General features: G+C 35.9%; 1 protein-coding gene across 7 annotated transcripts in view; it reads left to right on the top strand.

Annotated features, from left to right (window-relative positions):
• Positions 1 to 24838, top strand: part of FAM184A (family with sequence similarity 184 member A) — a 124504-nt gene that overhangs the window by 79147 nt on the left and 20519 nt on the right. For 5 of the 7 annotated variants that reach the window (XM_060283740.1, XM_060283741.1, XM_060283738.1 and 2 more), the window contains exons 7-11: positions 688 to 849; positions 3052 to 3173; positions 3638 to 3788; positions 14916 to 14957; positions 23268 to 23480. In XM_060283740.1, coding sequence (XP_060139723.1) covers positions 688 to 849; positions 3052 to 3173; positions 3638 to 3788; positions 14916 to 14957; positions 23268 to 23480 — 690 coding nt within the window. The remainder of the gene's footprint in view (positions 1 to 687; positions 850 to 3051; positions 3174 to 3637; positions 3789 to 14915; positions 14958 to 23267; positions 23481 to 24838) is intronic. The other 2 variants (XM_030853591.2, XM_030853588.2) reach the window with 1 other exon arrangement.

Genomic DNA, 24838 nt, shown 5'->3' with positions numbered 1-24838 from the left:
TTGATAAGCTTAGCTGTTTTATAAAAATGAGATTTTTACTTCGTAATATTTTCTTAGATAATTGAAAGTATTTCATTTACTGATTTTATAATAGTTCTCATTACTTGAGGTCTGCTTAATCAACAAATTGTCTATTAGCTCCTAATTTCAAGAGTGTGTGAATTCAACTCTTAACAATTTCAAGACACACATTTTTTATGGAAACATAGAGATCACAACATATCCTAATTTAAGCTACATTTACCAGTTTATCAATATTGACCTAAATCTGTCACTTTTATAAATAGATGGAGAACAGGGCTCAAATGAAATATAAGTGATTCAATTTTAGAGAGCAGTTTAAAAAATATTTTTGTCTAAAAGATCCTTTTTTCTCAATCTTGGGTATGATCTTTATCTTCAATTCTTTTTTATAGGTATTTGATTATATGATAGAACCAGGAATTCACAGGAGCTTGAGGTATCCATGTATTTACATGGTTGCCATGACAAAGGGAAATCATAAATATAGAGGTCTTTTCAAAAAACAACAAATGAAGACTATCATGGTTGAGTGCTTCTTCCAAATTCATCAAGAAGGATCCATCAGTAAAATTACATCTAAAGAAAAGACTTTAAGAAAACAAACGTGACTGTTTGCTAGTCCATTACACTGAGGTGTATTAAAAGTACTGTATTTACTTGCAGATTGGCCACCTCCAAGAAATGGTAAGCAAAAGTGAACAAGGTCTTGGCTCTGCAGAAGGACTCATTGCTAGTCTTCAGGACTCCCAGGAAAGACTTCAAAATGAGCTGGACTTGACTAAAGGCAGGCTGAAGGAGACCGAGGATGCTCTATTAAATGCTGAGGTAACGTCATTATCCTGTTATAATCTAAACATCAGTGAGGTAAAAATATAATTTACTTTGCTTAAAGTTTATTACAAATATCACATTTGTATATAATTATTATTCGTTTCCTAGGACTGCCATAACAAAGTACTACAAACAAGGTGGCTTAAAACAACAGAAATTTATTCTCTCAGAGTTCTGAAGATTGAAAGTTCAAAATCAAGGTGTTATCAGGGCCATTTTCCCTTTTAAACCTCTAAGGGAGGATCCTTCCTTGTCTTTTCCAGCTCCTGGTAGCCCCAGGCGTTCCTTGGCTTGTGGCAGCACAACTTCAATCTTTTCTCTGTCTTTGCATGGCATTTTTCCTGTGTCCTCACATCTTCTTGTAAGGACACCAGTCATACTGGATTACGGGCTTACCCTATTTCAGCTTGGCCCCATCTTACCTAATTACATCTTCACTGACCCTGTTTCCAAATAGCATCACGTTCTGAGGACCTGGGGTGTTAGGACTTCTACATATCTTTTTGGAAACACAGTTCAATCCGTTTACAGTTAGTACACACAGTTCTTTTACTGGTAAGAGTTGAACTCTCATGCATAGCAACTAAGTGATTCTCTGCGACCTACAGATTTTGGAAAAGATTTGTCTTTACTCTTCAGGGTCATGAAGCAGAGCAAATATTTAGACTGCATTAGAAGGTAGAGAAATAAACCATACAACTAGGGGGACAGTAGCTAGAGATTTATCATTTTTTCTTTCAGAGAGATGGTTTAAGGCGTGGGCTCTGAACTCAGATTGGTTGGGTGTGAATTCTGCCTCTGTCACTTAGTGTGTAACTTTGGGCACGTTACTTTTCTCAGTCTTAATTTCTTCATCCACACAATGCAGGAGAGGCGGGGGATGATGAGAATGCACGTCACACTGCTGTTGTCATAACTGACTGAGGTAAACCATTACAGCACAGTGCTTAGCAAGATAGTAAGCACTCAGTAAATGCTGCCTTCAAATTTTATTTTTTTAGCTTAGAATTGGATTCAGTTTCATTTCTTAAAGTTCCTTGCTCATATTTACATTGTTCTTCTATCAAATAGTAGAACATAATAAAAAACTTAAGCAAAACCTTATCAACTGTTCATTTTCTGTTCTGCTGGACAAATTTAATCGAGAAAATATAGGTGCTGCATCACAGTTTACCATAACTTTGAGTAAGCTTCTTAAGAGCAAGTGTTTTCTTCTATTCCCACCCCAATAATGTCTAATAAAGTGCTTTGCATTCAGTAAAAGAAATACTCTTTGAGAAATTCTACTCCATTCAACACTGTCTTTGGTGGAAAAAAATAATTCTTAGAGGCAGAGTACTTAGTGAAAATGACAGTTGGCTAAGATGGCTGACTTCAGGTTTCAGTACTTACTGCTTACTAGCCAGGTCAACAGTTTCAGCACTGACTTGCTACTTTCCCATCAGTCTGGATATGCCCCTCAACAATGCTGCAATGTGCTACTGGCAAGTGGGTGATCCAGAAAGGGTCATTGTGTTAACAGAAGGATGGACCATCATCTCTTCCTTTTCCATTGTACCCTAAGAGCAGCTACACTGCTGGCAGGGATCGATGGTTGCCAGTGTTGTCCAAACAGGTCATATCCAGCCCCAGGCTCCAGAAAACCACTTGATTTATGCTACTCTACAGAGATTTCATATATATCATAATAACACTAAACCCATGGACCACTGGTTTGAAGTTACAGGATGAAAATAGAAGCCTAAATTTCTCATGATTATTTTAATCACGTCAGTGAGATACAACGACAATGCTTAAGCTTTGTAGATAGCATACTTTTGATATGAATGGGAATGAATTTTAACAGTGTATCTGCCTAGGTAATGTGTGTACAAGTGAAGATAATTGAATTCTTAGATACCTATGATATGGAAAATTTAGTTAAGATTATTCATTTAATGCTGACTTTAAACTATTAAAATAATTTGCAAACTTTTAAGCCTTAATAAAATATAGTTTGCACAAGGACATTTAAAATATTAAATGGGTACCATGATTTTATTGTCAGAAAATCTCAAGTAATTGTCATAGATAGCACTATCAATTATTGTGCTGTAGAATTTAAAAGTTGTAATGCAAGCACTCTGTTATTTGAAATAAGCAACAGTGACTTTGCTTTTGAAGACTAGTCTTCATTGAAAAGTTTTTATTCTTCAGAGTGAGCTAGAACAAGAAAGGCAACAGCATGAAGAAACACTTGCTGCCATGAAAGAAGAGGAGAAACTGAGAGTGGACAAAATGGCCCATGACTTAGAGATAAAATGGACTGAAAACCTTAGGTACATTCTTTACTCAGTAATGTAATCTTACCTATACAGATGTGCAGAAAATGGTTTTCTGTCATATGGCTTATATTGTCTCGTTGTTGAAGCTGTAGTAGCAGCATTTTTAATGAATTTTTCCCATGATTAATTGCAGAGAAATTGGAATTCTCTTTTTCTGCTTAAATATAGATTACTTTTTATTTCATTTCCTGGACTATAACATAGGAAGAGTACTCACTTGAAGTCAGAGGACTTATTGCTCTAGTACCTATTCTGCTGTTAATAATTTGATAAATAAATGATCTTGGATAAGTTACCAATTTACTTTATGGTCCTTAACTATGAAATAATCACCTCTTATTCTGAGTTGGCTTTTGAGGAGGATTAATTAAATGCTTAGGAAACCTGCAAGCAACTATACTGCAGTTATTGAGAGGAATAATTCTCTTCACAAATTAAGTGCATTTGTTCTATTTTAGACAAGAGTGTTCTAAGCTTCGCGAAGAGTTAAGGCTTCAACATGAAGAGGATAAAAAGTCAGCGATGTCTCAACTTTTGCAGTTGAAAGAGCGAGAGAAAAATGCAGCCAGGGATTCATGGCAGAAAAAAGTAGAAGATCTCTTAAACCAGGTAATTAATAGTCTGTAGATTATGGAGGTTCATTTTCCTTGACATTCCCTAGCTACAGAAATAGAAAACATTGTATGTTAATTCACTGTATTTTGTCATTTTTCATAGGGCAAACTTAATTTTTTAAATGTATAAAATCAAGGAGACATGAACTTATGAAACCGTGTGCTAAATAATTATGTTACATCTGCAGTCCTAAATACTGAGAAGCACTTACAGTTTTTTGGATTAATATTTGAAATGAATGCATTAAAGATTTTAAATGGAAAACTTCTATTTTTTGAAAGTATAACATCTTTTTCCAAGCCATTAGATATCATTTGGGCAGTGGAAGGTAAAATTTATTAGATGTTATTCTGATTTCCTAAACTTACCAGAAGTGAGTAATTTACTTTCTTAGCAACGGGAAGTTGCCTCTTATGCTTTAAAATGACATAAATGAAAGGTGGTTTTCTAAATCTATCTTCTTATGTCAGGCTTGTTATTTCCAGAACATTTATAACTATAATTAAAAGAATTTGCACATTTTCACTCATTTACACAACTTCTATATTTATGAATTCTTAACAGTCTCCTGCAAAGCCAGTAATTAAATAGGACTGACTGCATGAGTCACCACTTGATAAGCAAGTGCAGAACTTGGACAAGAAGCAGCTCAGCAATTTAGTGCCAGAAATCCACTATTATCTTTCTATTGTGATCATGATGGATTTCAAAATAAACAGGGCAAGCTTTTTGTTAGATTATTTATTACACAGGTACATACGTGCAGTGCCTTTCAAGAGCACTTTGAGCCTGCCAATTTGTGACTGGTATTTCATAATAACTTACAATGTTACTCTGGAAAGGGAGTATACCTACATGAATATTTATGAGCTTTTGTGAATAAATAAATCTGAAACCTTTGAAACAAAAATAGGAGAACAACAACTCTCATTAGAAGTTGGTCAGCATGTTAGCATCGCTTATTAGTTACCTTCTGTATACTTACATTACATTTCTACTTCGGGATCTAGAAGGACAAGTTTTACTGGGTAGAGTGGTACTACTCCTCTATGATGTTCTGTACTTTGGAAGATTTAATTTTATCATATAATTCAACTACATGATAAAAATGGAAAACATCCTTAAAAGTCCGCCTTGTTTTTCAATCAGGAAGTATTGACATAGACATTTTCTGGCTAGATTTGGCAATGTAAAGAGGGCCCACCACTTCTCCCACCTGTTTTCTATCAAATTATTTTATTCATTATTCATTTACTCTTCCTTATATTAAATTGTCAGATTTCATCCATGCTTCTCTGATATTCTTTTCTTGTCTTGTCTTTTTTTTTTTTTTTTTTTGATACCTAGTCTACATTGTTCATTCCCGAGAGGACATAATGCTTTGCATCTTGTTCGAGGTCTGTGCATCATAAAATACTTTATTACATGTGGCTCCAATTTTTACTAACTTGATAGAAATAATTTTTTAATCAGTTTTCAAAGCAGATTAACTATAAATATCAAGATAACCAAGAATTAATTGCCTCCAAAGGTAAAACTGTTCTGTGCTGCTTCAGGCCATCAGGCCATTTCCAAAATTACAGTATCTTCCTTTCTCGCCACTTCTAAAATATGTAGGCCACACACATTACCGTAGATAAGCTGGAAAATAGCTGTTGCATCCAGGATTGTCTACCTGAGGAAAGTTAAGAAAACAACTAAACAAAGGAGTTCACGTTAAAGTGAAAGTGGGTATTATGTTAGAGGTTTCACTCTTTGTAGACGTATGAGATGACAACGGTTCTAGCAAGCCAGCAATTTTTTAATGGAACTTTGTTTTGGAAAGAAGACCCTTCCTGGCCCTTTGGATCTTGTTCTCTTGATTCTTTCTGATAGTTTCCTAGAGGCTGTGCTCTGACATCTGCTCCACCACTTTCCACTTGCCTGACTCCTGCTCAGCCCAGTTCCTCAAACCTTCCACCCCCGACCCTGAGCGCTACAGCCACTCCACTCTATTCACCCAGCACAGCCTGCACCCCTCCGCACTTAGGGAAAACAGACGTGGCTTGGGGTTCGTGACATTAAGGAAGTAAGAGTAGGGAATAGAATGGGAAACAGCCAGGGCCTAGGCAGAAGCGTATGTTATGAAAGGTATCAGAAGATCTGCAGTTTCATGTATTTTAATTATTTCTGAGTGAACTGAACACAAGTCTAACTTCTGTGCCTTAGTATATCATCCTACTTAGAGCAAAGAAGAATTTGTCTTTCACATGAATTTAAACTCTTGAGAGTTAAATTTGATTTAAACTAACCCTCATAGCCTACGTATCAGAAAAATGGGCATAGAAAAGCATAAGAATTTCATTTTTCTTTAATCAGATGTATTTTACTTTATGAAAAGTTCCAAAAGCTATTATTTTCATTCTGTGCTCCAATCAGAGCCTAATTTTTTTTTTTTTTTTTTTTTGCTGTACGCGGGCCTCTTACTGCTGTGGCCTCTCCCGCTGCAGAGCGCAGGCTCTGGACGCGCAGGCTCAGCGGCCATGGCTCACGGGCCCAGCCACTCCGCGGCATGTGGTATCTTCCCGGACCAGGGCACGAACCCGTGTCCCCTGCATCGGCAGGCGGACCAATCAGAGCCTAATCTTATATCTTTTAGTTTTCTTTTAATAGTTCATTGTGTTCTTTTTTTTCTATTCAATGATTACACTTTAGTGCAAAACTAATTATGCTTCCTGGGCTGATCAGTGCGTACATTTGAATTCCTTGAAAGCAAAAGAACTACATTGTTATTTTTCAACTCAGTCTAAAGCAAAGCGATTATATAGATTCCCCTGTGATCGTATTTTCTATTTGTGATCCTAAACTGTCATCATTTATTTCTTTATTTCACCTTTTTCAAGGCAGATTTAATTTTGGAACCAATATGACTTCATATTCTAATGCCCTCATTCAGATCAGTGGACTGAGAAATTTGAGAGACACACGGATCATTCAGGCATAAAATTATGGAATTTTGTAGTTCATGTGTGACTTTCCATTTTGAACTTTGCGGCCCCAAGGTCATTTAGCTGGTTTTAGTGATGTATATGACACAATTTTTACTCTCCACATATTTACAGTGTAATAGGGGAAAGATTTGTATACAGATACCTACAGTAAAAGTCACTGTGTAGTAAGTGACTTTATAAGTGGTCTGGACAGTTCGTACTGTAGGAGCAATGGTGCAGCAGCTCTACCAGCTCACCAAGCTTGTCATGCACATACCTTCTCAGCTTCATATTCAGGGTCATCACGGCGGTGGCTTGCAGTCATCCATGGTGGGAGTGTTTACATCACAGATACAGCACATGCTACAGATGAGGGCTTTGTTTTTCAGAGAGCTGTTAAACATTTACCAACATACTGCTGGGTAGGAGAAAAGAGTAGAGAAAGAGTAGTATAACCAGTGCGATTGGGAAAGAGTTCATTGAGGAGGTCAGCTTTAGTGTGACTCTTGAATAAGGTGAAGGATGAACACAAATATTTTTATTCATTTACCAAACATTTAATTGAATATACTCTTATTTCCCAGGCATTGTGAGAAATACAGAAAAATAAGAGGACAGTTGGGGAGAGAGATCATTGTGAAAAACTTTGACTTCTAGGCTTGGGAGTTCAAAGTTCACGCAATAAGCTGTGAGATTCTATCAAAGGTTTGTGGACAGAGGAATAACATGCTGAAATTTTTATGTTAGACAGCTTAATATGGCTGTGATGTTGAAGTGAGGATGAAATGGAGACATCTCGATATAAATCCCTAAGTTGAAGTGTCTGAAGCAGACCTCTTGAATGCGTGCCACGCACCCCTCTGCCATGCCAGCCTAAGGCAGCCCGCCCCTCCTTAGACCCCTGCCGTTCCTCACTGCTCAGCCTCCTCTTTCACACCGAACAGCCAGCCTGTCAGCACTTCCTGCTCTCTACCTTCAAAGTAAGCGCGGATCTGCCCGTGTCTCACCACTTCCTGCACTACCAGCCCAGGCCAAGCCGTTTGCAGTTCTCTTCTGCACCGCACCTGGAACCTACATTTGGTCTCCCTGCTTCTCCTCTTACCTACCTACAAATTGCTTTCCAACCGGCCAAAGTGGTGCTCTTAAAATTTTAAGTTGGGGCTTCCCTGGTGGCACAGTGGTTGAGAGTCCGCCTGCCGATGCAGGGGACACGGGTTCGTGCCCCGGTCTGGGAAGATCCCACATGCTGCGGAGCGGCTGGGCCTGTGAGCCATGGCCGCTGAGCCTGCGTGTTCGAAGCCTGTGCTCCGCAACGGGAGAGGCCACAACAGTGAGAGGCCCGCATACCGCAAAAAAAAAAAAAAAAAAAAAAAAAAAAAATTAAGTTGGATGAAGTTATTCTTCTGTTTCAAATCCACCAGTGGCTTTGCGTCACGTTTAGGACACACTCCACGCTCTTATCATGGCCTGCAGTAGCCTCGTGATTCGGACCTTGTGATTTGGCCTCTGGCTGCATTGCCAGTGTCATCTTCTGCCACTTTCTCCCTTCCTTTTTTACAGTCATACTGGACTACTTGGAGTTTCTGGACCACACACACCAAGCTTAATCCATCTCAGGGCCTCTGCATCTGCCAGTCCCTCCAAACGGAATCCTCTTTCCCCAGATCTACATGGCTTGTTCCTCAATTTGTTCAATTCTCTGCTCAGATCTTAACTCCTCAAAAAGATCTTCCTTGACCACTTTAAATAGCACCCGCTGTCGCTCTCTGTCTTCTTATTCTGCTTTGTGTTTCTTCAGAACATTTGTTACCACATAGCATCATATTGATTCCCTTCCCTGTTAGAATGTAGTTCCATGAGAGCTGGATCTTTATCTGCACTGTTCACTGCTGCATCCCCGGCAGTTTAAACTGTGCCTGGCATGTAGTAAGCCCTCAGTAGTTGCTGAATAAGGAAAAACTGAGGCACGGCATCCAAAGAGGAAGTTGTCACATATATGAAGTACAAATAATTCTACCCAAGTAGCACCTGAGTTAAGTTTATTTCACTGAGAATTACCAGAGAAACTGTAAAGGAACAAATCATGTAATTTGATGGAATACTTTGGTAAAGGAGAAGGAAATGTTAAAACTGACCTAGGATTTGAAACCAGGATAACGAAAAGAAGACCATCGTCTGAGACAGGGAGGTCACGACAAACCACCTCACTGAAGGGGGCTGAGGTGGTGAGTGTGGTTTTAGACGCATTGATTCTACAATCCCAGGGTATTTTGGCATTTGTCACACTCAGTAGGAAAGAACAATGACATGAATAAGAAACAGAGCATTAAAATCAATGCTCTTGATCAAGAGTGACTGAAAAGCCAGTTTCTTAAGGCTGTTGCAGACCGCTTTCTGCATTTTAGTGCTGTCTAAAATGGTAGTGACAGGCCACCTATGACTGTGCAGCACTTGAAATGAACTTCATCCAATTTCAGATGTCAGTGTAAAATTTATACTGGGTTTCAAAATTTTAGTATAAAAAGAGAATATGGAATGTCTCACTAGTACTTTTTATATAATTTCATGTTGAGATGCTAGTGTTTGGGATATATTGGGTTACATATATGCCTAAAAATAATTTTACTTTCTTTTTAATATTGCTACTAAAAAGTTAAAATTACATATGTGGCTTTGAATTATAATTCTATTAGCACTGGACTAGACTATTTAGAACGCAAAATTTTGAGTAAATTTGGCACTATAAGCTCAGGACTCATTCTGCTGGCTCTCTCTCTTAACTCTTTAAGAAGTTTTATGTTAGGAAGAAAGGAATTCTCTCTCTTTAGAAATCATATTTCTGTCTATTGAAAAAAGATTATATTTTCATCAGTTTTATGCCCAGTTTAAATGAGTAACAGTACTACCTTTTAATGGAAGAAGAGCTGCAAGCAGATTCTGAGGTAGAAGGAATAGAAAAGGACTTGGAATAATCATCTCTTCTCAGCTAATTCGAACCATGACCTTGACAGAAGCCCTAAGCAGTGCCAAGAGATCAGTGAAGCTGACCCTGAAGGTTCAGAATCCTCTCCCAAGAAATTAGGAGGGCAGGAACTATGTAAAAGAAGCATCAGAGATCCAGCCTGAACCCTGGGAAAAGAGAGAACTTGGGTAAGGAAGAGGGAAGTTAAAGGAAGAAGAAGCAGGAAGACGAAGGGAAATACCATGGAGAAAAGAGAAAAGCCAGCTAGAACAGAGAGTGGGAATAGCAGGCATGGCTCAGTTTTGCTTTCTCAGAAAATGTGGAATGGAATTAAGGTCTACCAAAAACCAACCAACATCCATTATACGTCATTCTTCCTACTTCAGTTCCTGGATTCAAAGTTAATTTGCAATGTTTTCCTTAGTAAATATGGAAGTTTAAAATTTTTCTTCAGTCAAAAAAATTAATGACATTCTTACTTCAACTATGTTATATCCTCTTTTATCAGACCTATGTTATTTTTCTGCTTTTTTTCTTCTAAAATAAATAGTACTAAATTGCTTTCTGAATTAATTTGCAAATCTAAAAATATTTAATTTTCTTTTCCCTGCCAAAAACTCCCTTTTGCAAATTTAAGTCTATCCAGTTTTTATATTGACATCTTTAGGAGAAGAGAGTGAAGAGATGAAACTATGATATCTATACCTAACTTTAAAAGAGATGTTAAAATACTGGGTAGTTTTAATGTGTACTGAGTGTGTGTGTGTGTGTGTGTGTGTGTGTGTGTGTGTGTGTGTGTGTGTGTGTGTGTGTGTGTGTGTGTGTGTGTGTATCTGTTCTGCAAAATACTATAGTAGGACTGTGATGAAATGCAGAACAGTTTGTGCCTTCAGGGGTACTAGGGCCCAGAACACACCTGAGAAATACTTAAGAACTTCTAGGTGGCATTGTAGTAATAAATCAATGTAATCTATCTCTATTTCCTATGGCAAGATACTAAAAAGAATTAAAATATTTTGGATATGAAGGCGTTTAATGGATGTATGATTATAAAGTTATTTAAAGACGTAGTCTCTGAGAAGTGTTAAGATTACCTAACATATTAGCTTTTCTTTACCTTAATTTCATTTAAAAGCCAGTTATTACTAATTTAGTTAAAACATTAAACAGCTGTTCATGACTTTTTCTTCTATTTTTTGCTTCAGGAGAATTATTAAAGTTGTGATTCCTACTTCTAATCTTAGGTTTATTGGTTGCTTTTCTCTAGATATTAGTATATTTGAAATTAATATTAGAAGAAGCTTTACATAATTTAAGAAATTACAGTATTGTATATTAAATATTTAATTTTGGAACATTTTATTAAGATCTAACATATTTTACTTGAATTGCAACATAAGATTAGTGTAGATATTGCTTCAAGGAATTTAGAAATTTAACAAATGACATTTCTTTTGTTAGTAATGAAAATTTTATTCTATATATTGGCATTTGATGACATTTTGACATATGTCAAAAATTCAGTGCTTCTGATATGCCATGCACTGTGTCAGACCAGTGATGGGGTTGTAATGATCTCTGCCTTCTCATTGCTTATAATCTAGAAAAGAAGGCAAATAGAAATAACAGTGTGACACATTAATTCATTACAACCATGGGACACAAGTGTATGTACCATGAGGACCTGCCATAGTCTGGGAACTTGGGGAAGCCTTCTCTGAGTGGGGGATCCTTTACCTGAGACCTGAAAGAGAAGCAACAGTCAGGCCAAGAGGGGAAGGAGAACAGCAGTCTGGGGAGAGGGGGAAGTACGTGCCGAGGCCCTCAGCCTGCCCCCAAATACCTTTGTTCTGGGGAATAGAGAGCTAGGAAGGGGGTAGAGGTAGGCAGGGTCGGATCTTGTTTGCCTTGTTGAGACTTTAAAGGGCAATGAGGAGCTACTGGAAGGTTTTAATCAGGAGCGTGATGCATTCGAATATTGAAATTTCAAAACTCTGACTGCAGTGTGGAGAACAAAATAGAGCAGGGCAAGATAGGTGCCATTCAGTGTAAGTTGCTTCCCTCTTGGCAGTCCATTCAGATTAATACCTTCTGAACAAATATTTACTATACTCATTAGTTCATTTCTCTGAAGGGCTACATTTCTAAGTCTTACATTCTGTTGGCTTTTGTCAACAGGATTTATGCAAGATATACATAATTTTTCTAAATAATTTCTTTTTCGTTATCTAGAAGTTTCTCATTACTGCTTATGTTACTGTGGGGAAGGGGAAAAGGTAGAGAGTAGTAAGAACTAACTCAATAATAAAAGTCCATGTCATTCATTTAGTTTTTTAGTAAACGTTTATTGACCACTTACTCTTTGCCAGGTACCAAGTCTGGCATTTTGGATACAAAATATGAACAAGGCAGTGTCCTCTAAAAGCTTGTAATTCAGTGGATTTCAATAGGATTTTCAATAGCAAACTACAAACATGTAAAAAACCTTGTGCTATTTTGTAAATGAATAAACTGAGGTTTAAAACGATGAGATTGCTCCTAAGAGCATAGTTTCTTAGGTACAAAGCTGTAAATTTCTAATTAAGTGCAGCAATTTTTAGTTATTTTCAGTTTTCTTCCTCACTTAGCTGAAAGTCTTATTATATTCGTCCTTCAAGACTAGAAATGCTGAAACACATTAGTAAGCCTTCTATGCTGAAGTATCCAAGTGCTCTCAATGAGCTGAAGAGGACCTCTTGAGGCCCTTTTCACTCATCTCAAAAACTAACAAGTAGCTTAAGATGCTTTAAAACAAATCGACTATTATATAGGGCATTGATTTTTATTAGCACGGATCTTGCTTATATAGAATATTGCCAAATAATATTTTTGCATACAGATTTTTAGTACATCCGATATTCTTTCAAGCAAACATTTACTTGGGGGATCTCATCCAGTTTTGTGGTTTAAACACCATCTGTATGTCAGTGACTTCCAAAGTTAAATCTCCAGCCTTGATATCGTCACCTAAATTCAGTCACTTGGTTGTCTAATAGGCATCTCAGGCTTAGCATGTCTGACTCAAAAGTATTGATTCTCAGTCTCCATCCCATCATCTTTGCTTCTTGGCACTGCTTTTTGCTCAAAGGATGAGGAGTCATGCTTGCTTTCCCTCTTTCCTTTATCTCATGTAAATGTCAATCCTGTTTATTCCACCTCCCAGCGCCACCTGCTTCCACCTGCCTTAGAAAACACTAGTCCAAGACACTATATAACAGCCTTCTATCTAGCCTCCCCAATTTCACTTTTTCCCACAAACTTGAAGTAATCTTTTATGATGTAAATCGGGTCATGCCATTTTAAATGTCACGTTTTTCAAAAGATCTTTTCTTACCATCAACCCAGTATCACCTCTAGTTGTTTCCTGTCACATCAACCTTTTTTTGTCATAATATTTACCATGAACTTTTTCTTATTTTTTGTGTATGTTTGTTTTACTATCTTATTCAGTTCTCTATATCACTCTGTACTTCCTGGAATATAATAGTACTCTACTAAAAAATTTTTAAACAAAAGAATAAATCTTACTTCATTTATGTATTCATCAATAAGGGTACTGTGACCCAGCACCACTGTTGTGCCTTTTCTAATTGCTGTTGCCAGGTCTATGGTGTAAGTCACCCCAGGGCACAGCTTAGTGACCATGCCTTTGGTTTAGATATTTCCATGGCCTGCCAACAGTATGTTGACAGAGTTAGTGACCATATGAGTTTAGATTCCAAATGTTCAAATATACTCTCAAATAAAATCTAAAATCTAGAATTCCTACAGAAGAACCTCTGATCTTTCATATTGGTCTAATTTATCAGTTAGTTCAGGAATCCTAAATAACATATATATTTTTGTCTGATGATACCTTAAAGAGTGAAAAAATCGACTTCATAAGTAAATGCCATACATTTTACGTTAACTTCTAATGCCAGAACATCAATTCAGAGAAATACAAAGAGGTAAAAAAAAAAAAAACTACAACTAAAAATCCCTCAGATTTTCATAAGTTTTGTGAAGTCTGGAGAAGTTGTGTCTCAGTATATAAAGCATATTATGAGTATGAGAAAGCATAAAGAAAAAAAATAAAATTAACAAACTAATTTATTTAAAAGTATGAGCATTTAAGAAGTTATGGTGTAATCAAATAGAAAGTTAATCATTTTTCTCAACTTATTTTTTCAACTCTGTGAACTATATCCTAAACTATATTTTGTATTAGTCTTAATTTATTGGTAAAAAATTGTTTACCAAATAAAAGCTAGCTTTAGTTTATGACACACCAAGGGATATTCACATTATGAGGAAAAAAAGAAAATTATGTTTTGTCTGAAAATTTGATTAGTGTCCAAAGTAAAAACCATTTTATAGGAACTTTTCTAGTTATATTAATAATATAAATTTAAAATATTATTTTGTATCCTTGGAAGGCACAAAAGTGAGGCAATTGAAAATGAAATCACATTTTCCCCACATTTGGGGAAGGGAGGGAGAGTGTGTGTTTTTCCAATGGTTTGTCACTCAGAATTCCAGTGAACTTCTTAAAAATGAACCTAGATCATACATAATTTTACCAAATATATCCTAGAGAATAGGGTTGAAAAGATATGAAGGCATCTCTTCTTCCTTTCCCCTGAGTATAAAACCTGATTATTATCAAATCTTTACATTTTCAATGATTATCCATATTTATTTCTGGCCCCCAAATTATGTAGTCAATCAAGTTAGTGTTTCAGTTCTCATCTGCTCATTTCTCATAAGAGAAATCCTTCTAAAACCTACCCCAATGCTGAGTGGAATGCTTTGAAGCATTATATTGCAGATTTCTGGGAGGCATTTAGAACAGTAATATTCCTTCTCGGTGCTTCAGTAACCATTATCTTTTAAACTGACCTCTGGTTTACTTGTACTAGCCTTTGGTCTCTTGCATAGGTAAGTCTGCCAGCCCACAAGCATCAGACACTGTTCTAAGGGACTATAAATAATTTAGACTCTATGCTGTAAATTTCTTTTTGTCTGATTTCTTTTTCAGAACTGTTTTCAACTTATTTTTTTCTTGAGCATATTGTAATTAATGTTCTGTATGTTACTCTCCCTTTTTATTCTTCTTTCACTTAGTTGATTTCTGAATGTTTCCCTTTATTCCTGTGATCTTTTTCATAGAGGCACTCTCTGGGTGAAGCTTTGCATAAATCTATCAACAATGTAAGTGAGCGGCACTTACAATTTGTACATAAGGGCATGTTGCACTTTTGGTTTTGCATAAACATCATCACCGCTTTAAAGCTTTAACTTATGATTTTAAAAAATACACTTTTTGGCATTCGGTAAGATATGTTTTGTATATGGGTAACAAAAGCTTCTAACTTTCAGGCATGCATCTGTGTGTGTGCATACATCTACCACATTGTATTGATAAGCATGTATTTTATTTTAAAGCCAAGCAAGATTTTACCTCTCACACGTAAACTTCATTATTTTAATGTTTACTTTGAAAGATATAGTAATATTTTTGAAAAACTATTAAGTTGTTGCCTCTCATAAAAATGGAAATAAATGTATTTCTTCTTTTGTTAAACTAGTTTATTTTTTGAAAAAGTAGCATCAATTGACTTCTTAGATAGAGCGTTAGATAGTTGTGCAGGTTCATAGATTTAGAACATATTTTACATTTTAAAATTACTAAAAGATTTAAAGCAAATGGAGTAAATCCCTTTCCTAAGAATTGGCAAAGCTATTCTTCTACTTATGTACACTAAAATGTGCAGAAATTAAGCTTCAAAGTTATATTCCATTTAAACACATTAAAATTTTTTTTCTTTACACGTGAAGAGAGAAAATGAGATTTATTTTCACATCAAACCCGTACCCAACTTGTTTTTTTAAAATAAGTTAACAGAGAGCTAAGTAAGCATCTTTGAATATTTTTCTTGCTATCCTAGGGCAGAGGTCAGCCAGCCTCTTCTGCCAAGGGCCAGACGGTAAATATTTCTGGCTCTGTGGGTCATGCAGCTTCTGTGGCAGCTACGGGATTCTGCTACTGTGTGAAAGCAGCCACAGGCAATATGTGAATGAATCCGTTAATCTACAGAAACAGACTGTAATGTGCCAATTCCTGACCTAGAGGAACCAGGTCTTGAGTCTAGAGATAGCCTGTGAAATTTTGGTAACTTCAAAACTTATGTTCTCATACCTTTCTAATTTCTTTCTACTATGCAAGAAAAATTTTATCTACTCTTTAGATTCAACTTTACTGTCTATGTAAAAATTAGAAATACATGAATACATTTAAAGCCAGCTTCTTTAATATATTTTAAAGTAAGCAATAAAGATATTTATCTCAATGTTGGTGAAATAAGGCTACATTTAGAAATTTTTTTAAACAGTCACATAGAACATAGTAAGAATTTGGGCATGATTGCTATATTAATCCAGACTTTTTGACATATGTGCTAATTGGGATAGAAATACAAACCCAAATAAGATATGAGTATTGTCAAAAATTAGTTGAATTGTAATTCAGAATACTTGCAACGACATAGTCACTTCTTCCTAAATAGTTATAAATGAAAAGGTGTTCATTAAAATAAAAACCACCTCACTGAAGTTGAATCTATTAGTAATTGAAATGAGAATGCGTTGACTCATCTCCTACAAAATAAGTAAAAGGGGTTTGTAACACACTGACATCCCCATTCATTAATTCTCTTTTGTAACATCGTAGTCATTGAGGATGAACTCATCACTCAATCATCAACCGAACAAGATGTGACCTTGTCAGTGTCATTCAGCAGGGTGAGATCTACCCACCCGCTCCACACACCGTCCTCAGCCAGCCTTCCATGGAAGAAGTTTCCCACTATATGCTGTCTTGTTCTAAAAAAACAAGTGATTGTTGATTCCTCTGTTCTTTATAAAAGCTTTATAATTTTTTTCAACTAAGAATGAGAGGATAATTAGAAACATATTCCAGAAATATCTTGAGGACATTAATTAGGCATTACTGTGGTTCTTAATCAACTCAGTTTATAGGTCTTAGAAAATACCAAAAAAATTATGAACAATTCAGAATTTTTCAGGATGGTCATAATTCCAGAAGCTTAAGTTTACTTTTCTTAGCTAGACTCTCCAAAAATAGCAAATTAGAGGTTAAAAAAGGAAAAAGCATAGAAAGAATTAAAATATTCAGACACCTTCAAACATTTTACATGAGCATTTATGTAAGTTGTTGACGTAGTAAATTAGCCTTACTGTCCTCTACTAAGCCTGTGGTAGCAGTTTTTAATATTGCTTCATATATTTGAAAGTATTGCACTGAATATTAATATCACGTGGTTTAGACTTTCTAGTAATTTGTGTTGGCCTTTCTTGTCAAAATTAATAAGTGTTCTGGCTCAACACAACTCCATACCTATAACTTACTGAAAAGCGAAATTATATTTACACATCCTATTTTTCAAATTGCTTTTTCTTACAAATTTTCTTGTTTTCACAAAAATGAATGAACCCTCTCACACAAAACCTCTACCCTAAAAAGCAAATCATTTTTGAAAAATCATGATTTATGGAACAGCCTTCTTCAAAAACACACAGAAGCACAAGATAAACAGTTTGCCAATATCTTGATAAATTGATCAAAACTACAGGAAGAAAAAACCATAGGTAATACTACTTGAGGAGAATATTTTGTTTTCCTCCTTGATCTCATAAAATGAACGGAGAACAGAGGACAAGTAAAAGGCCAGGGCTTCAGAGACTTCTCTAGACATTGCTTTAAGATTATCATTAGAGAACCAGCCAGAGTCTTTCATTTTATGAATTCTGGGGCAGTGGTTCTTGACTGTGGCTGTGCGTTAAAGTCATCTATGAAACTAAAAGAGAGTTATGTGCAGCTTTCTGATAGACTCATATGTGTGTGCATTTAGACCATTTGTGGTTTTTTGGGGGGGGTGGTTTGGTGCAGTGTTTATAATAGCAAAACCAGATGAGATGATCTGAATTTCCATCAGTAAGAATTAAAAGTAATTATAGTGTATTTATACTTTGGAATGATGTCTATTAGGATACATTTGGCTATAAGCAGCAGAATACCCAGGTGACAGTGGCTCAAGCTGTCAAGATAATTAAGTGCTCAGGTACTTTCTGTACTTCTGCTTTGCCATGCTCAATGTGTTAACTTTTGGACCTCAAGTTTGTCATGTCATAGTTGCAACATGGCTGCTACAGCTCTAGCTGTCATGTTCTTGAACAACTGTGCTAATGCAAGAGACTCTCCTTAAGCATTTTTTACTTTTATCAGGAAATAAAGTCTTTCCCCTCCCCCCCCCCAAGTTCCCCACATACTTCCTTTGAGCTTATTAACTAAAACAGAGTGATATGACCTTAGAGTTAGATTACCGTGACTTTCTTATCCCAGTCACAATTCACTCCTTGGTGCTGGGAGAGGGGCGTACCACCTTGAAGATAGGGATTTCCATTTAGTCCGTGAACAAACTCAAGAGTTCAGCTAACTGGGAAGAAAGGAAAAGGGGGAGATGGGCACTTGGGGAGGCAAGAAACAGTGCCTGCCATTCGCATTATATGTAGTCATTGGAAAGAATGGGGCATGCCTACATGTCATGGGTTATGTACCCTAGAAGTGTCACCGTGCAAGGAAAAACAAACCTCTAAAACCAAACTTGTTGGCCTCCCTAATGGAGAAATCATTGACCGTCATTGAGTAAATCCATGAGTATACGCATCTTGAAGGGAGCTACATAGACTTGAGTGTTTGAAAAGCCACTCCATCACATAGCAACACCTGCAGGTCTGGACACCCTCCCTCATGGTTTCACAAATGAAGTAGTGTTTCTTTCTCTGTGTAAGACATAGGGAATGTCTGTCCCAATCAGCAGCCCCATGGGTCTCTGTTCCAGCTACCTTGGACATTAAGCACTGGTCTCTTGAGGTGTGCCCTGGGGACCCCAAGTAACTTTTGTGTGTAAGACATAGCCAATATTTTGTCATGTCATGGCAGCTGTACTCTCTACATGGTGGAAAGCATCCACCCGTTTACACACAATGTAGTAAAAAAAAAAAAAAAAAAAAAAGCAAAACAGGAAATTATATCAAAAGAGAAATAAGTCGTAAGAGTCTAGGGAGATAACAAAGTGGTAAAACTGGTTACCCTTAGGGATTGGAATTTGGCAAGGAAAAGGGAAGGAAGGAGACTTTCACTTTCATTTTATAAACTACTTTATTTAAAAAAATTATTTTTCACAATGAACACTTATTACTTTGTTAGTTAGGAATAAAAATATATTAGGTAGCCTGGGCTCAATTCCAGACCTATTTAATCAGAATATCCAGGGATCAGGGCCTGGGCAAGTACATTTATTAACATCTACAGAGATAATTCTGATATACAGCCAGGTTTGAGAACCACAGATTACATTTACTATCTCAAGAAATGCTTTGTTTCGAGGATAAACTATTTGTATACTTTCTGTATTCTTTCATTTCTGTAATAAGAGTGATTTTTTTTAAAGGGGGGAAAAAAACCCAACAGTGCATGAGAAATGTAGGATGTACATAATTAATGACATATCTCATGTTGACATCCTATCATATCCAGTACCTCAGATTTGATGTTTCAGTTTCTATTTTGAGGGATTTCTGCAGGCACCGTTGTAGAGGTACAGAATCTTTGTGAAACTGCCTTGTAGGAAGTAGGTAAAGCTTTCCCTTCTTCAGAAAAATGTATGCACATGTTTTTAGTTTTGTCTTTTTGAAATTTTTACAACACTTTATTTTCAAAAAGATAGTATTTTAAATAGTAGAGATCAGAAGGTAGCAATCACTATCAGCAAAGTTTGGCTTTTAAAATTGTTTGAAAGTATCTGGTACCTCCTTGATCAGTAGAATATATTATATAATTCATATCTAAACTGCTGTGGTTAGAATTTTTTAATTAGGATTAAAGTTTTTACTGAAATAAATATTCTCTTTGGTTTATTTAAGATCAGCAAAATAAAAAGCCTTAAGATTTAAAATTATAACAAATGTGTAGAAACTAGTACCATATGCTTCATAATTTGAAAATATAATTTGAAGTAACTACTTCTTCTCATTTATTCAACACGTGCCTTTCTATAATACTAATAAAAGTATTGATCAAGGTTACCAAAAGTATTTAATGCAAAATCTACCGTTCTCTTTTATTTTGAATTAATGAAATTTTATATTATTTGTATTTCCGTAAAGTAGACTAAACTCTGCTGTTTTAAGTTATAGCTATAAAACATTAGTTCATTTTACGTTGCTTTGCTCATTTCTGTCTTTAAAGTGCCATGTAATTTTCATGCTGAATAAAGGCTGACAATAGGATGCAATCTACTAATTTATTAATTTGTAAAAAGAACAAAATAAGTAAGTTTTGATGCTGCATTGCATGATAAAGGCTTCCTGCTTTTATAATTCATGTTACTGTCTTGAGCATGAATCCAAAGATTTTTAGATAGCCTTAATATTATTTTGGTGTGCTTTCAAAATTAAGAATATAAAATATATAAACTAAGTATACTTGAACACTAAATTGCATGATAATGTCTTTTTGCATATACTTTATGTTTTCTTGAGTATAGATAATAAAGATTAATCATATATCCTAAAATGAAAAATATTACTTTGGAGTTCTTTCAAGGTAAAGTATATTATGATATAAAATATTTAAGTGTATTTTATTTAAGCTTGAGAGGTTGGAAAGTGTGCTTAGATTTTAAATGTATAACTGTTATATTACTGTGGTACTTCATAATATGTTATAATTCTTGATAAATTTCATCCTTAAATGGTTCAAGTGTGAGTCAAATTATAGTCAAATTAACATGTGGGAGCTCTTTTTGACACAGTGAACTTTTGAAGTAGGTATTTCAGAAAATAAGCTACACTGCTGTGAACTGATTGGCTTCTTATTAACCTGAGTGCACACTTCATTGGAGGACAGAATCCAGGGCCACTGCTAGCCCATATAGTGCCTGTGTACACATCAGAAAATCATGCCCGTTTTCTTTGAGTGGAGACAGATGCGTACCAGGCCAGATGGCCTGGTGAGCAGTTCATTCACTGGGTAGATTAGTCCTCACGTGGCCAGTGGCCAGATAACAGCTTTGACAATATGAGTCATTATTCTACATGTAACAGTAGTCTTTTCCTAATGTTCTCATATGTGTTCTAACAAGTTGTCACCAGAGACAAGGTAGTCATGTGGGTCCCTGTGCTGGGTCTGGGACTAGGGTTGAGCTTGGGAAGAGAGTGGCTAGGTGCCTTCTCTATTTCAAGAACCACCTAGCTGGGAAGAAAATGGCTCTGTCACTTTACACATCAGGGTTCACAAACATTTTTATTGTCTTTTACCCTTTTATGATTTGTTTTTTCTTTCTGGATTGTGTTTAATATTCATTTCAGCCTGATTTTCTTTGCATAAAATGGTAAGAAATCACATAGTATAATTTGTTTTGGTCCTCCTTCTCCACAAATAAGGCTTAGCTGTTGCTTTCTCCTGCAGTTTTCACACTTGCAGGGTTTATTTGAGCTGTAAATCAGGAGTGCCACTGCCATTTAGAGGTGTAGGGAGTTGCATTGCCTGGGGTCAGAGTGTTGCAGTTCACCAGTGACTCCAAACGTATGAAATAACCTCTGAAATCTTAGGCTTATGTAGAAATTAATAAGTAGAATTCATATAACTTTCAATAGGTAAACTTACTTCTTTGAAAATACGTTAAAACAGACTGAACAGGGCTTCCCTGGTGGCGCAGTGGTTGAGAGTCCGCCTGCCGATGCAGGGGACACAGGTTCGTGCCCCAGTCCGGGAAGATGCCACATGCCGCGGAGCGGCTGGGCCCGTGAGCCATGGCCGCTGAGCCTGCGCATCCGGAGCCTGTGCTCCGCAATGGGAGAGGCCACAACAGTGAGAGGCCCACATACCGCAAAAAAACCCCAAAAAAAACCAGATTGAACATATGTCAGTTGTATCATTTCTCACCGGTGCTTGACCCTTTACACAAAGGCACGTGCTAACCTTTACAACTAATCCTGATGTATAACTTTGCTCAAAACCCTTCCAGACAGCTGTTATCCACCCTAAGCTCACTACAGTCTGTAACTGTTTCCAGCCGCTGACCTCTGACCTCTCCTGTCTTCCAGTTCCTTCTTTCTTTTCTTTCTTATTTTGCATCTCTGGTGATTCTCCACCCTTTATCTTTCTTTCCCAGGTACCTTCCTTGGTGAGACATGTGAGGCAGATTATATCTGCCTTCCATCAATCGAAAGAAAGTCTTTTCTCATTTACAAAAACTCACTTTAAAGTTCTCTCTTTCCATTAGCTTTCTTGGCCACAGAAACGGTTTTACTTGTGTATAAACACAGTATCTTAAGTTATTTAATGGAACACATTTGACACCTTTTTATCTGGTTCCCTTAAGTTCCCCTTAGCCTCAGACATCTAGAATATGATTGAGTTATCTAGTTTCAAGTTTATAGTTTCCTGTATATTAGAAGAGAAATAAATCAAATAAAAATTTGGTTTCAACAAATGTGTAAATGAACACACACACACACACACAGATGCATGTATTTTGTGCTTTTAGTCTTTAAAATGGACTTAAATTTAAGTATTTTAAAACACATAGAAGCGATGTGGACATATTAAGGGTGATTTGTCTGTTTTCAAAAGGAGGGACAAATCAGTTTTCCATAGTGAATGAAAAGCACCTGTCATTATTAGAAGGCTGTAACTGGAGGATTGTGAGGGGTTTGTGATTTTTAAAAAGCTTGAAAGTTTGAAATCCTTTGAATTAAATCAAAATTCAAAAATAAAAACCTTTTTTAATATAAGAATTCTAAATTATAAACTAATAAATCTTTTAAAGTGTAGTTTTTTAATCCTCAAATAATCTTAGCTAGCTTTCATTGAGCACTTACTACGTTGCAGGGGCCATTCTGAGTGAACTGTGTGTAGTAACACTCTCCCCTCTGACACAGCCTGGTGAGGTATTGACAGTGACAAGTGGCAGAGCTACAATTTTAACTCAGAGCCCACAGTCCTAACTACTCAACTTTGCTGCCTCAAAAATAAGCAGTTTAACTTCTCATACTAGATAGTGTGATTCCGTAAAGTGACCATAACCTAGTAAATACGTTAGCATCTTTGTTTTTGTTTCACATCATGAATTTTTGTTGCAGTGCAGCACAGGTATTTGTTGTATTTTTAAAATGTGGGCTGCAGTGTTCTTTAGAGAGTCTACAAGCTTAATACCACTAAAACAGTCTATTTTTAGGATAATCACTGAAAACAATAAAAGTGGTAATACCTAAAGATTAGTTATCTGTGATATATTATAAAACATTTTAAGTGGACATTTTGTTAAGGCAATTGTTTTGCTCTTGTTAGTATCTGAAATGTTTTTTTCCTTAGATAGGCAACATGTGAAACATGCCTTGTATTTATTCTTCTTTGTGTACCATTCTGTGGCATAGATTTCCTTGCTGAAACACAATCTGGAGATGCAGCTTTCCCAGTCTCAGACCTCTTTGCAGCAACTGCAAGTCCAGTTTACACAAGAACGACAACGACTTACACAAGAGCTTGAAGAATTAGAGGAACAGCATCAACAAAGACATAAATCTTTACAAGAAGCACATGTCCTTGCATTTCAAACTATGGAAGAAGAAAAGGAAAAGGAACAAAGAGTAAGTTTAAAGTGACATAAGTTCAAATGTAATCAACAGCCTAATAATTGTTAGCCTTCTAATTTTAAAGAGTTCATTTTTTGCTCCAAAAAATTATATATTGCTTTATTTGTGTTTTCTAGGCTATGACTTCTTGTAGGGGGTCACAGTAATTAAACACAGACACTAATTATACCCTATAGCAGACAAATTTTATTTCTGTTTCCCATGATATTGCCAAGTTCATGATGAAACTAATATACCGTCTGGCTTGTCATATGTTAGCAGTGATGAAATAAATTTAGTTGTAACCACTGTAATCACTTAATACTATCTTGAACTTACAGTAGTCTTTCATCAAATTTTTAATTTTTCTCTTTCAGTCTGGATCTACAAAAGACACATGTACCCAAGGAATTTATATTTTTTAATCTCACATTTTTGTCCCTCATACTTTTTCTTATGCACAGAAGTCACAATGAATCGAAATGGGAGACATTTTAAAATAGTATAGTTCCCTATATACAGCCCTAACAGCTATATGAAAAGTAGTGATACAAATAAATCACTAAAAAAAATACTTAAAAAGATACATTATTTGTTTAATTATATGCCAGAATTGCCCCATATCCATTATTTAGTTCTGTGTTAAAATGTTAGTTTGACATAGCCTTAGTGTGATTAATTTTGGTTTAGTTCACTTCTTAACACTGTATTTTTCAATTTCTTCTAGGGACCTTATGGATAAAGATAAAGATTTGATAGAAAAAGTGTTACTAACTAATTTTCACCATGTATAGTTATTACAGTTATTATTTGGGTATAGATACTATTTTAAGAAATGGTATGTTATTTAAAGATTGTTAAAACAAAAAAGTCATATTCTTTTAAAAACAACTCATTTGCCTGTACAATAAGTTGTAGTCTATTGATCTTGTCCAGAAAATCAAGGAAGTTCCTTTGGTTAAAAATTCGACCTGTTCGCATTAACTAAATAATCTATTCATTGGATTCCATTTGTGAACTGTGATAACTTGTAAGCTTTCACATCAGTGCTTTAATTTTACACATTCAGTCTATTCAAAATTGTAATCATTTTTCAAAAGAAATCGGAACTGGCAGTTTTATTGTCTGTCATTAGGTAGCCAAGCTTACCTGCGTCATGTTGTCTCTACGAGAAGTCCTTTATTTTTACCTGTATCCAAAGGAACTTACGCTGTACGTTTCAGAAAGGACATAAGTAGTCAAATAATTTTTAAAAGCAGCATTTTAGAGTAGTGGTTGAAGAAACACAGCCTTAGTTAGAATGTGGTATCTTTCTCAGAAACCTTTCATGTTATAGATTATAGTAAGGAAAACCCTTCCTGGCTGAGTGCTAC

This window comes from Globicephala melas, chromosome 14, assembly GCF_963455315.2.
Source record: "Globicephala melas chromosome 14, mGloMel1.2, whole genome shotgun sequence".
Taxonomy (NCBI): Eukaryota; Metazoa; Chordata; class Mammalia; order Artiodactyla; family Delphinidae; genus Globicephala; species Globicephala melas.
Note: the sequence above shows the minus strand (reverse complement) of the source record. Positions and strands in the feature narration are given on the sequence as shown.